The sequence below is a fragment of the Myiozetetes cayanensis genome, unplaced genomic scaffold, assembly GCF_022539395.1.
Source record: "Myiozetetes cayanensis isolate MyiCay16 unplaced genomic scaffold, myiCay2020 scf14, whole genome shotgun sequence".
In the NCBI taxonomy this organism is placed as follows: Eukaryota; Metazoa; Chordata; class Aves; order Passeriformes; family Tyrannidae; genus Myiozetetes; species Myiozetetes cayanensis.
Genome location: NW_026087048.1, coordinates 1,768,361 through 1,781,059, shown reverse-complemented (window position 1 = coordinate 1,781,059; position 12,699 = coordinate 1,768,361). Strand labels below are relative to the sequence as shown.

Sequence of the window (12,699 nt, the reverse complement as noted above, 5' to 3'; positions counted from 1 at the left end):
ATAATAATTGTAAGCCCAGTTTTGCCACCCATAAAAGACCATTTACATCTTACATAAGCCTTACTAACTCAATTTATGTTTAATGAGAAGTGAGAACTATAGCCTCTTGGAGCCTTGTATTTTCCACAGTAAACTTCTAGAGAATTCTTTTATTGAACAGAAGGACCAACTGTTGACAGGTAACACTTCCTAAATATTCATAAATTCAGCGTTTCCTCCCACAAAGCATCTCCTTCCACTCCTGCAGCCTCTTATCTTCCCTTAGGCTGGGGATTATCTCACTGCTCGCCTATTTTAGGCCCTTCCTGCAACCCACAACATCCCAAGCAGCGCTGGGCTCTGGGCTCCCTCTGCAGGGAAACTCAGGATCAGCAGAGCAGGAAAATCCTGCCAGCAAGTAACATAAAGGGTGAGAAGATGGGAGGAGCCAGCACAGGATTCTCCTCATCCTCAGCCCCACTTCAAATGAGCTCCAGAAGCCCAAAAAATTCAGAACAGTTTTTCAAAAGTTTTCAAACAGGGCAAAGGGTCTCCCAGTGTTTCTCATGAATATATTATAAAGCATCCCAGAATGTCTCCTCTTCACTTAATTTTACTGTAGCACAGGCAATTAGAGCAAGCATCTGTAGGAGAGAAAGTCTCCTGGCTGGGCAATGATCTCAGTGATTACTCATGCAATTGTTTGCTATGGTTTTGATGGACTTTTCATATCTGTTTCCTTTCCAGCAGTAATCACTGCAAATACTGATATTATGCTCAGGTTACTTACTGCATAGTCATTATTTCATACAAATAGGTAATAAAGAAAGTAATTGTTGTTATCTTAGGGCCTGCTCTAACCTCCAATAAATGTAATTACAGTGTTTCCACTGACTTTAATGAGAGGTGTCTTGGTTCATTACATCCCCCAAGCAAGCTCATTGTCTTTTGAAATAGCATCTACTTATAAATACAGAATTAGTAATGAGCACTGTAAATTCATGTACAGCAGAAGAAGCACAACCATCTACACAGTTGCTCATAATTCCAGTCCCTTGTACTACCTGCCTTAGGCAACTGGCAATGAAGTAGAACTTGCATTTAAATTCCTGACACCGGGGAAGTCAGAGCCACGTTCTGTGCAATTCTACCACAGATCACACACACACTTCTGTCTTACCCAGAGGACATAAAAATCCGATGGTTTATCAAGTGCTTATTCTACAGATCAGCTTCATAACCCTAGAAATGGCTCCAGTATTTGTTAAATGCCACAAAAGCCAAGTGGCACTGCATCACACAGCTTTTACAGCACAGTGGGGCTGACTGCTGGTTCCTACCCCTAAAGCTCCAGCAATGTGGCTTAGCATGGAAATGCCCATTTGTAGAATTAATGGAATAAGATTTCTGAAGTCTCTGAGCAGAATTTTCTTATTCAGGACCTAACCCAAGATTTTCTAAATCAAGTCTGGGTCAGGCTTTGTATTTAAAAGCTTTTTTAAGTGACTGATTATTTTTCCTACATTTTTAGATAATGCATAAAATTAGTATTCCTGAAGACTTTCATTCCTCTTTGCCCAATAAATGCTCTTGACCTTCAGAAAGCTAAACATGACAACACTAGATCTGCTGCCTTGGCACTGTATGATTGTAGGTAAGGAAAGTGATTCCCAGCCATTTTCCTCTCTTCATCAAAGCAATTCCCTGGGAGATCACAAATGCTCTTCCAGCACCCCAGAGCTCCACTGTTCACTCTGCAGGAAATTCCATCCCCTTGGATGCTTGCAGAGCATGAACCACTCAGAAACCATTTACATTAACTGGGAGCAAACATGAATATAAAATAGGAATGTTCATAAACCAACGTTCCAAAGCGAGCTTGTGATGTTATTAGAAAGAGAGGACTCTGTGCCTGAGAATTTGCTGCCTGTTTGGAGGGATGGAAAACTAAACTGTGCCTGCATTGGCCACTTGAAAATGCCAGAGGATGTGAATTGATGTGCATCTGAACCGATCTGTCAGAATGTTGCACAACTATAAACTGTTCTGAGCTTCCCTGAGTGGTTTCAATTAACTGGATTGTCCCTAACACTAATTAGGCTATGGTAGTTCTTATGTAAGTAGTACAGTTTAATTTTCCCATGCAAATTGGAGCTGCTTTATTGTGCTGATCTTCTGAGGTTATGGAGAGGACAGAATCAAAATTTGTGGGGGTGAAAAGCAGTCAAGAACTGTGAGATGCCCAAAAACCCGTTAGGAAACTAAGTCAAGATAAAAAGCTTTATTCAGTGGTTTTGTAACAATCCAGTTCTAAGTTCTAATATAACTTGCCCTTTTGCATGAGGATCATTTTAAATGCAAAATTAACCCTTCTGTTTGGCAGCATTGGGTTAAAAATTAACCTGGGACTGAGCATAGGCAGTTAGGATTTGACCAAATGCTGGAAACAGCACAGAGAGCACCATTATTTCACTGTCACCTTCCACACATGGAGATGCAGAAGGAAATATGATTTACAGGTAAAGGCACTTTACTACTACAGTTACTACTGAAGACCAAAAGGATCCTTATAATCTCATTTTTTAATTCTTTATGCCTAGGTCTTTTCTGTCATCAGAACAAAGCCAAATGGCTTCAATAGTTCCCCCCAGGTCTGGCAGGGCAGTTTGTCAAAGTTGTCCTGCTCAAGCAAGTGCTGAAAACAGGGCACCACTATTTTTAGTGCAAATGCAAAACATTTTGGGAAAGCACAGAAGAAACTGAGCAAATGGACAGGTTTGCTTAGGGGGGAAAGGAATACTAAAAATAGACCAGAGGGATTCCTTTCACCATTCCTTTCACTGTTCCTAGGAATATTGAAAGGATATTTGTGACCACCAGATTATTTGTATATTCTGCCACTTGCACAGATTATTTGTCTTCAGACTGGAAACGAGGAAATTTCAGCTCAAATAGAATTTCCCACTTTCACAAAAAGAAAACACTCAATATTAATGCACAGCACACAAAATCCTTCAGAGAGACATTCCCTGAAGATTCTCTTCACCATTAACTTCCTCAGTGAAAAGCAGAGCATTAACACAAAGCAACTGAACACAAACCCACACTGTTCTATGGATTTCAAGGCACAGGCACACACAGAATCTCAGTGTTAGGAAGCAAGTGAAGTTCATCTTTACCTTGCAGGCTGTCAGCATGTCAGCGACCGCCTTGCGGCTCAGGTTGGCTGTAGCGATCACATCCTCCTGCCTGCACGAGTTCCCAGCTGCAACAGCTTTGGCCGTTGCCATGGTGATCCCCTTCGTCATCCGGATGGACTCCTCGGGGGATGATGTCTTCTCTGGAACCTCGCTGGACTGGAACACCTGAAAGTGAAAGCGGGAGGGAAGTCTGAGAGCGCTCAGGTGACGGAGCAGCCGCGAGGAGGAGGCGGCCGATGGAAGCAGCCCCTGAACAGCAGGAAATGAGAAACATATCTGGAGTGCTTGGATATCATCCTGGCTTGTCATAAGCCTGGATCAGATAAGCCTGCTCACCTCCAGACACCAGAGGGAAACAATAAGCTGAGGGAAGGATGTAATAAAAGGTGTTAACCCCTTCATCTCACCTGCCACGCAACCACCCGGCTCACAGTTGTTCCAGACAGCTGTTCAGAGCATTACAGGATGATAAGAAAGACTATTCCTGTATTTATACTCTTTTTTTTCATCCTGTCTGCTGTTTAGGCTGGTCTGCTCACCTGAGCAGATCCTTCCCCTGCAAAGGCTGGGCCCTCCCAAGCCCTCGTTGCCAGCACAGAGCAGAACAGACCGAGAGCATCATGAAAACATTCAATGTGTCTTAAAACAGCAGAGGTGGAGCGTTGTCTCTTCAACTATATTTAGTTCCCCCTTAGAAACCTAAAGATATCATTTTGCAGGGTGAATTGTGTGAAAATAGTTCCAATTATCTGGCAGTGCACAGTACTCGTGAATACTGGAACACAGGAACTGCAGTAATGCTACGTAAGAAATGCTGGGTAACCTCACTTGGATCTTGTATTTTCCTCTCCCAGGCTTTAGTCTCTATTTATTTGCCATTCTTATGAAGTGCAGGGACAATTTGGAGGGCACAGTGAATCAGGAGAGGTTTCTTGGCTCCACACAGAGCAACCTAAGCAGGCTACTGCTTTCAGAAGACAAATGTCTGGACAAAAAAGAGCCAGGTCTATCCCGTGCTCCCAGTTCATCAGTTTTTCACTTTCCAGAAATGGAAGTAAGGTTAAACAATGAATTCTAGCTGAGTATGTGAAGGATATTTGACATTGCTCAGATTCAGTCCCTGGAATTCCAAATCAAACCTGGTGCATTTCCTTGAGCACATCCTTGAGCCCTCCCCTGTTCCTCCTGACCCCCCTTTACTCCACCTTCCCCCAGGACAGAAGTGGGACAGCAGCACAGATCCACTCCTCACCAATGCTGGCAAAGGCAGAAGGAGGAACAGCTCAAACAGGTACCAAGCAAACTGAGAAAGCAGAAGTGATAATGCACAATCCTCCAGGGCCAGATCTTGTCAGGCTTTAGCTCAGTGACGGGCAGGGATGTAAAGCCAGGCCCTCAGGAGCATCACAACAACAACAACATGCACTGGATGTGGTACAGAACATTCCTGCTCAGGTACCAAGTCAGGAGGTTTTACCACTGCCATGTAAATAATTTAAAATTAATTTCTCCATTGCAACAGCATTGCTCACACAATCAAAACCCATTGTTTTATGGAGAGCACTTGACAGAGCTGTGCCAGTGCCATTACAGTTAAGAACTGCTAATCCACAGACTACACATCAAAGAATTTTCTGCTGAAGATTGTGTCAGAGAGCTTTTTAAATAAAAATGACTAAGTAAAAGAAGGAGGAAAAAAATCAGGTTCCTTCACAAATATGCAGGTATTATTTATGGCACTGACTACTGTGCTAGTAAAAAATAACAACTGAAAGCTGCAGCTGGAGCCTGTATTTTTATACCTTAAAGAGGAAGGAAAGCAACTGTCATGGCCTAACATCTCATTTGGGAGAGAATTCCATGCTATCTTTAATTCCTGCTCGCCCAGAATATCAGACAGCAGGCTGTGTATCCCTGGTAGTATCACTTCATAATAAAGGAAAACTAGAAACAAGATAAAACTGCAGATGCAGCTGGGCAGTGATGCTGAGGAGACTCTCCCAAAGCCAGGATCAAAAAACAAAAGGAGCAGCATCAGACTCAGAAAAGAACATCTGTAGGGAAAGCTAAAGGTCTGGAGAGAAGGAAGCAGTTGCTTCCAGTTCTGTACTTGACAGGAGCATCTTCAGCCTCAAAGTGGGGACTGGTAAGGTGTCAAAGTGGAGGGGCTGAAGTGGATTGTAATTGCACTTTCAGAGATGATTTGCAGCAGGCAGAGAGACCCAAACTGCACCCAGTGCAGTGCAAGGCAGTAAAGCACAGGCCTGGTTTAGTGCAAGGATCCACTCCCAAAAACCACTTCCAAGGGCTGTGCTGTTCTCACCGTCAGCTCCTGCTTGATGTACTCGATGGTGGCCTCGAGAGCTCTCGTCCCTCGAGTGGCTTCATCTTCCACTGCTTTCACAGTCTTCAAAAGGGAGGTGACATTTGTTACCATCACCTGAAGAGAGAAGGGAGCACAAAAACACATGGATGCTTCCTCCCATTTTTCAGAGGTGAGAAGCAAGGCAAGGCAAATTCAAGTAGGCAGCATTGTTACTTCTAATGAGACCTAAGAGACTCCTTCAACTGTACTTGTTTCACAGGACTCTTTGCCAGCTCTTGTACTGGCCACATTCTGAGAGCGCCTCACAAGCTGCACAATTAACTGCACAGAGATACTATCTGAAGTGTGAGTGTTCTGGCAAAAAAATTACCAAAGAAATGGAAAAATCACAGCTTATTTAGAGCATGTCATTGCCTTTTCCTCCTGCACATCTCACACTGCAGGCTGAAGGGGACAGGAATCGAGGGAGGGTATTGCTTTCTGAAATGTGTCCAGAACATTCTCTGCAGTCACATAAAACCCCAGGTGAGCAAGGGGTCCAACACCAGCCTCAAGCCCAAATGGAGATACAGGATCAGTGTCACTGTTCCTGTTACAAACTCAGTAGTTGTGATGCAGAATAACCTCACTGTCACTGCAGTAGTTCCATCCTTCCTCCACCCCAGCATGCTGAGGTACAAACAGCAGCTACAACGAGAAAAGGAGAGACAGAAGAGCCAACTTCTTGACAATGATGACTTGTCAAAGACACCTCTTCACAGTGGGAGGAGCCAACAAGCCATTTTTCTTGACTATTCGAGTTATTTTCCAAGCAGTGCCTCAACAGAACACTGTTCAGCATGTCCTCTGAAAGGCAGAGAGGAACAGCTCTCACAGACAGGCAGATGTGAGAGTGCTTGCTGCCAGCCAGCATTGTCACAACAGGAAGGGGGAAACAACACCACTAAGATCTCCACACCTGGAAATACTTTGGAGACACAAATCCACAGGATCTCCGTGAGGCAAATGCAATCAACACACCTCAGGTGCAGGGAAAACAAAGGTATCACAGGTATGGCATAATCTCTGCAAGTTTTGAGCTTTGATACCTATGTAATTCCTGCAAAGATCTAGGAGGGAGGAGGTGGAAAAGCACAACATCCTCACACAGAGCTATAGGAGGTTGTTTAATCTCCCTCCCTCCCTCCCCAGGCTGCAAGTTGTCAATGAGGAGAGCCCCTGCTTATCCTGAATATTCATTATTTAGAATGTAGTATCTAGATACCATTTTATACTGGATAACCTTTCATCTATACCATTATGAAAGGAGAACCTGCCCTCAGACATGGGCCTGTAGAAGAGAGAAATTTCTCTTCAGAAAGGTTACAGTTCTGTCACCAACACCACAGAAGTCATCTGACAGCCTAGAAAACTGGAGCTTCATCAAAACTCAACAGCATCTTGTTTTTCTTTATCATCCCAGCACGATGATGATGAGTTTTCAGGCAGTCAGAAATTGCCTGGTCCAAGCTCCACACGTCTATCAAACGTGGTTACACAGACACTTCCAAACACAGTGCAAGGAGGAGGTTTTACCTTGGCAGCTCCTTTCAGCTGGTACATGGAGGGATCATCTGCTGGTTTGCTGGCAGCTCCTTTGGTAGCACCAATGAGATCAGAGAGGGCCTTGGCAACATCCTTGATGGCGTTGATGAGGACAACCTGCAGGAACGAGGAACAGCCGTCAGGATCAGGCACTACAGGGGAGTCTGCATCAGGGTGTGATTTTTAGGACACAGCTGAAAAATACCAACTAAATAGTACCACCCTCCCCTACCCCAGGAAAACACAACATTCTGGAAGAGGAGAAGCTGTGCTGAGAGTCACAGTGTTCCATCCACCAGTCAGAGTCTATAAAATTGACAATTCCTGTCACAGGAAGAAGTTGAAATGCTGATTCCAGATAGGATTTCCCTCTGCTCTGCTCCAGCCTCACCTCGAGGACTTGTGCAGTTCTGGGTGCCACAACATAACAAAGACATTAAGCTGTTGGAGAAGCTGTTAGGTGAAGGCTCTGGAGGAGAAATTGAACTCTCTGAGAGGTTATATGGAATTAAATGCTGAAAAGTAAGGAAAAATCTGGAAATATCATCTCCTCAATTTGAGCTCAAAGACAAGAATCCCAGGCATTGTTAAATATTTCAAGGTATTACTGGAGTAATTCTCTCCTCCCAGTCCTTCTCCTTTGCTCTTTCCACCAGCAGAAAAATCAGATGTTTTAAATATTTTGAGTAGAATTCAACAGAGTTAATTCTAAGGAAAATGTGGAAAGATGCATGAAAAATAGGAAAACTCAGTAAAAGAAAAAGGTTATTACTAGGAACAATCACCACTCAATAACTGCATTTCTGCAGCATTATAAATAATAATTAATCAGCCTCATCTTTTGTGTTTGTAGTTCACTATAACTTATGTAACAAGAAAGGTCTTTGCTTTTTCTGAGTTCATTTAACTCAGAGCTTGGAAGCTCTTTGACCACATTAATAAGAAAAAGTCTGAGAGACAGGACAGACTTTTGAGGTTCTCTGGTGTCCAGCTGCCAACATCATGGGGCAGCTTGCAGCATAAGCCACTTGAAACTATCACACCAGGTAAAACAAACGTTACTGCTATGAAAAAAAATGTGGGAGCATCATGTGCTGCAGAGTTAGGACACACGAGGCACCTACAACTTCCAACTGGCAACACAAAACTGCTCCAAATAAATAATTACTTGTGCACAACAGCTTTTATTTTAAGTACTGTATTCTCAGCTTTTACAAACAGAGAAAAGCAATGTGTGATAAATGCTCTGCAGATGTTGCTGATTTATGGAAAATCTCCTGGTTAAAAGAAAAAAAAAAAAAGTGCTTCCAGCAGAATATTCCTAGAAGGGAACATGTCAGAGGTTTAGTTCATCACACAGGTCAAGCTAAACAGAACACACATCTCCTTCAGAGCATCATCCACACGAGCAGGGGGTTTCAAACTGCTCTGCTCCCACCACAGGCCCATCTGCAATGTGTTGCCAACCTCCATTTCACTGAGATCCAAACAAACAGCGGAAGAAATATTAGAGATAATCCACACTGAAAATTACCCAAGTTAAGTGAAAAACCAGTGAGATACAGGGAGAGGATGGCAGGAGCCTGTCAGCCCACACCAGTAACAGTGCCCAGTACAGCTGAAAGCTTTAAAGCAGCTTCAGGGACATCAAACCCTTTAGAACAAACATGGGATGAGCCAGGGGGCCAATCACAAGTTAATAAAAACAAGCCAAACCCTTTGCCAAAAGCATCCCAGCTGGAACACAGCAGTGAAATTAAAGCACAAGTGTTACACAAAGGCACAACTCAGTGTTTTAACCTCCTGACTGTGTTCTAAAACACCAGTGACATCTGAGCAAACCCAGACGAGTCCCACGGGAGATGAACCCGATTAAGATGCTCAAAAGCAGAAGTCCCACACAGTTCTCCCAAGTGAAAACTGTCTCTGTTCTCCTTCAGACTATCAGAAATATCTTAAAACATCTCACCTGTGTTTCAGGATCATCGGATCCCAAGCTTGCTGCTCCCAGTTTTACCACCTCAGCGAGCTGAGTGATGGTGTTGGCTGAGGACTGAGCTGCTTGGGCCAGTTTGTCCTGACTTGAGGCAGCACCAGAAACCAACAGTTTTGTGTCTTCAACTAAAGCTTTTGCTGTTTTCAGGATATTTTCCCTGTAGCAAAAAAAAAAGAGGAAGCAGGGAAGGAAGTGGAAAAGGAGAAGAGGAAAAAAAGGTGTTTTCCAATGTTATGGTGACTAACAGCTCCATAAAGGAGCTGATCTAAGCCATCATCATCATGCCAGTGTCTGCTCATAATATCCCACAGGTCAGGGTGGGACTTTGGAAAGCAAAAAAAAAAGGTGACTATTAAAACAGTAGCAGAACATTTTGGGCAGATGCAGGGCAGTTTATTAAAATGACCCCATCTTGAAAGGAAATTAGATAGGGCAGTAGCAGCAGAGAGCATTGGATTTGAACAGCAAAAGAAAATCTGGCCATGCTGTGGTAAAAGCACCAGCTGTTGAATGTCCACGTTAATCAGCATATTGTAAGGAAGCTAAAATAATAATAATTTACAAGGAAGGCAATAGCAAGAATGGCAACAGACACAGGGAAGGTGTCCTAGTCAGGGTTCCCTCCCCACTTCCCCTATATACATGTTGTGACCTGTCAGGACAACAAATCCAAAGCAACATCTGGATGAAACAAGAAATCATTTTCATTATGTGGTTCACAAACAAGTCAAATGAACTGAAACTGGGACCATGTTCATGTAAAGTGTCAGCCTGCAAATAAATTAGTGACACCTGAATGAAAACCCCTGACTTTGAGTCTGCAGAGCAGCAGCTCCTCAGACACCTCAGCATCTTCCCTCTTCCTTCAGCATCTGGGGAGGAAGGAAATAAATGCTGGCCATGCAATAGCTGTGTGGGCCAGCCAGGCTGTGCAGCAGGAAGGCAGTGCCTTGGCTGTGAAGCCTGGGCTTTACTGTAAAAGAAACAGTCAGATGCTGTAAATCTGCTAATGGGATGGCAAATACTGTGGGATTATTTTGTCCCAGGTGCTGCTTGAGAGGAACGCTGGGTTTATCTCTATGATAAAATGGAAAATGCGTGGCATGGCTGGGCTGTTTCCATCCCTGCTGTCCAAGCAGCATTAACCATGAGCATGATTTAGCAAGACAAACAGCCAGACAGTCGAGAACAGCTGTTGGAAAAAAATATAAAAGATTCCTCTTGGATGTCACGGACAGCTCATTTCCACTACTGGAATAACAATGCATGGCAGTCCATGCAATGACACCAGCAAAAATGCCAAAATAGTGCTATAGTTGCAGTCTTCTGTTGGAAGCTCTGTCACCAGATGTTCCTCAGCTTTTTAAAGTTCTTTCATCACAGAAGGCACCCAACTCCAGTTTGCTGTAGTCTGCTGATACCCCCATTTCCCTGTTTCTCCTCTCACTCATCCAGTTTCACTCCCATGAATCCAGACAGGTAAAAATTCATCCCTGTGTGCCAGCCTCTCCTGGCACAGTGCCAGTCCCAGTGTTCCCTGAGCACCTGCTCCTCCATCCCCTCAGTTCCACTGACCTGTGATCTGCGAAGGACTCGTTGTTCTCAGCATTGAGGGTGCCAGCAGTGGCAAACATGATGGTGGTGTCCAGGTCTGCGATGATCCCTGACACGGCACTGGCAGCAGTGATACAGGCTTGGGTGCCTTTGTTCCCTGCCTGGAGGGCAGACAGAACCAAGGACACCTGCAAACAACAGAAAGCAACAAGGCAGTCGTTGAAAGAAAGTGGGTGCTGTCAATCATTAGGAGTCTCTTCATCAGCTGTACCTTTACTCACAAGACACTGTCCACCCCTGCCTAAATCTGGGGTCATTGCTACTCCTGGGGCACAGCTGAGAGCACACCAGCACAGGCTGGGCCAACAGTGTTTGGTGAGGTCTGAAAGCAGCTGACACTCACTCTCAATGTTCATGGCCAACAAAACAGTCCAGCCCATCCAAGCCACCCAGGCCATCTGTTTGAAGGAGATGTTTCCAAGGAACAAGAAGTCCCAACAGGGTGAAAATGGAGCTCAAGGCAGCTACCTGGGCCCAGTCTTAAAAGGGGAGGATGTTGCTACATGAAACCACGTGTCATGGACCAATCTCATCTCAGTAATTGTGGCCAGGGGGTGTCCCAGAGGGCTTAAGTGCCATCTCATGTCTTGGGATTTAGTTTTGGACCGATCTCCCTCTCACATGAGGCAAGGCAGCAAGTGAGGGCTAATCATGTGCTAATCATGTGAACTGCACTGAGCACCTGAGAGAAAAGTAAGAACTCTGGGTAATTCAGACACTGCTGGGCTAGAACGTGAGGTTAAAAGACCCAGTTCCCCAAATGCCACTTGGCTGGTTCCCTCCCGTGGCAGCACACAGGGCTGTCCCACCTTCTCTGTGACAGCGCGAGCACACTCGATCAGCTCCCTCTTGGTGTAACTGTCCGTAGGGCAAATCTGCAGAGCTCCAGCTTTCTGCACAAGGAAGATGCAGCCGTGGCCAAGCTCCTGCACCCGAGTCCTGATCTGGAACCCGATCTAGATGGTAAAGGAGGTACAGGGAGAAAGGAGTCAAGGGCAAAGCAAATAAACAGGTGTCAGTGCTGGTACACTGTGTCAACAGAAAGGGAAACACGGTCGCTCTGGTGAATCTTTGGTCACCAGTATTTGCCCACCACTGCACACTCTGCAGATACCAGAAACAGAGGACAGATGGAATTCCAGCTATGCATGAACCCCACTGATGAAACAGGAGCACCAGGGAACCAGAGACAGGGAAGGAGAAGGGATAAGGTGTGCAGTGAGTCAGTGGGAGCTGTGTTTGTACAGTGTGGGAGCTGTATTCAAGGGGCATGTGATGGGTAAAAAATACACATTTTACTACAGTCTACACCAATTAAAATGGATCAAGAAGTGTGTGACTCTGGTTTTGAACCTCACACAGTCTGCAGAACCAGCCACGTCCATGCAGAGCACTGAAACATGGACAATCCTGCTGTTGCTGCTTGTGATTTATTAATAATCCTACATCATAAGATGAGTGGTCCCTGTTTAGAAACACAGGTTTAGTTTCAGTACCTGCATGTACTTAGGCACACAGGTGTGACTGGGGATTAATAAATGAGCAGGGATCACAGCCATTAGCATCACAAACAGAATTATTTCAATCTCAGGCAGAAAATAACGTGCACAAGTGGCAATTCAATGTAAGATCAAGGCAAGTGCAAGCCATTGCTTTTCATGTAGCTACTGAGCATCAAACACTCAGAGCATCAGCAGGATATGCAAGAACAAAGTTAAAAACTCTTAGAAGGTCTTTTATCCAAATAATCTGATACACCTGGAGAAGGTGAGACAACCTCTTATCCCATCTCAACACAGCCTGTCTGTGCTCCATAACCAGGGGCACAGAGAAAAGAGGGGCAAAAGGGTTGCTGTAGTTGGGCTCAGAGAATATGCAGCAACTGCCACAACAGGTTAATGAACTGAGGTGAACAGTCTGTTTTCCTCATTCAGCACGAGGCACATGAGACCCTTCTCACAGCCCACGTTCTGACTCTGAGGTACAGAACATGTCCTGTC

The 12,699-nt window shown here is 44.6% G+C and overlaps 1 protein-coding gene across 1 annotated transcript in view; it reads right to left on the bottom strand.

The window, feature by feature from the left end:
- TLN2 (talin 2) overlaps window positions 1-12,699 on the bottom strand; it is a 128,221-nt gene that overhangs the window by 16,773 nt on the left and 98,749 nt on the right. Inside the window, exons 46-51 of the mRNA XM_050309141.1 lie at window positions 11,509-11,655; window positions 10,661-10,827; window positions 9,059-9,242; window positions 7,081-7,206; window positions 5,503-5,619; window positions 3,159-3,344 (exon numbers count right to left, since the gene is read on the bottom strand). Of these exons, the coding sequence (XP_050165098.1) occupies window positions 3,159-3,344; window positions 5,503-5,619; window positions 7,081-7,206; window positions 9,059-9,242; window positions 10,661-10,827; window positions 11,509-11,655 (927 nt within the window). The remainder of the gene's footprint in view (window positions 1-3,158; window positions 3,345-5,502; window positions 5,620-7,080; window positions 7,207-9,058; window positions 9,243-10,660; window positions 10,828-11,508; window positions 11,656-12,699) is intronic.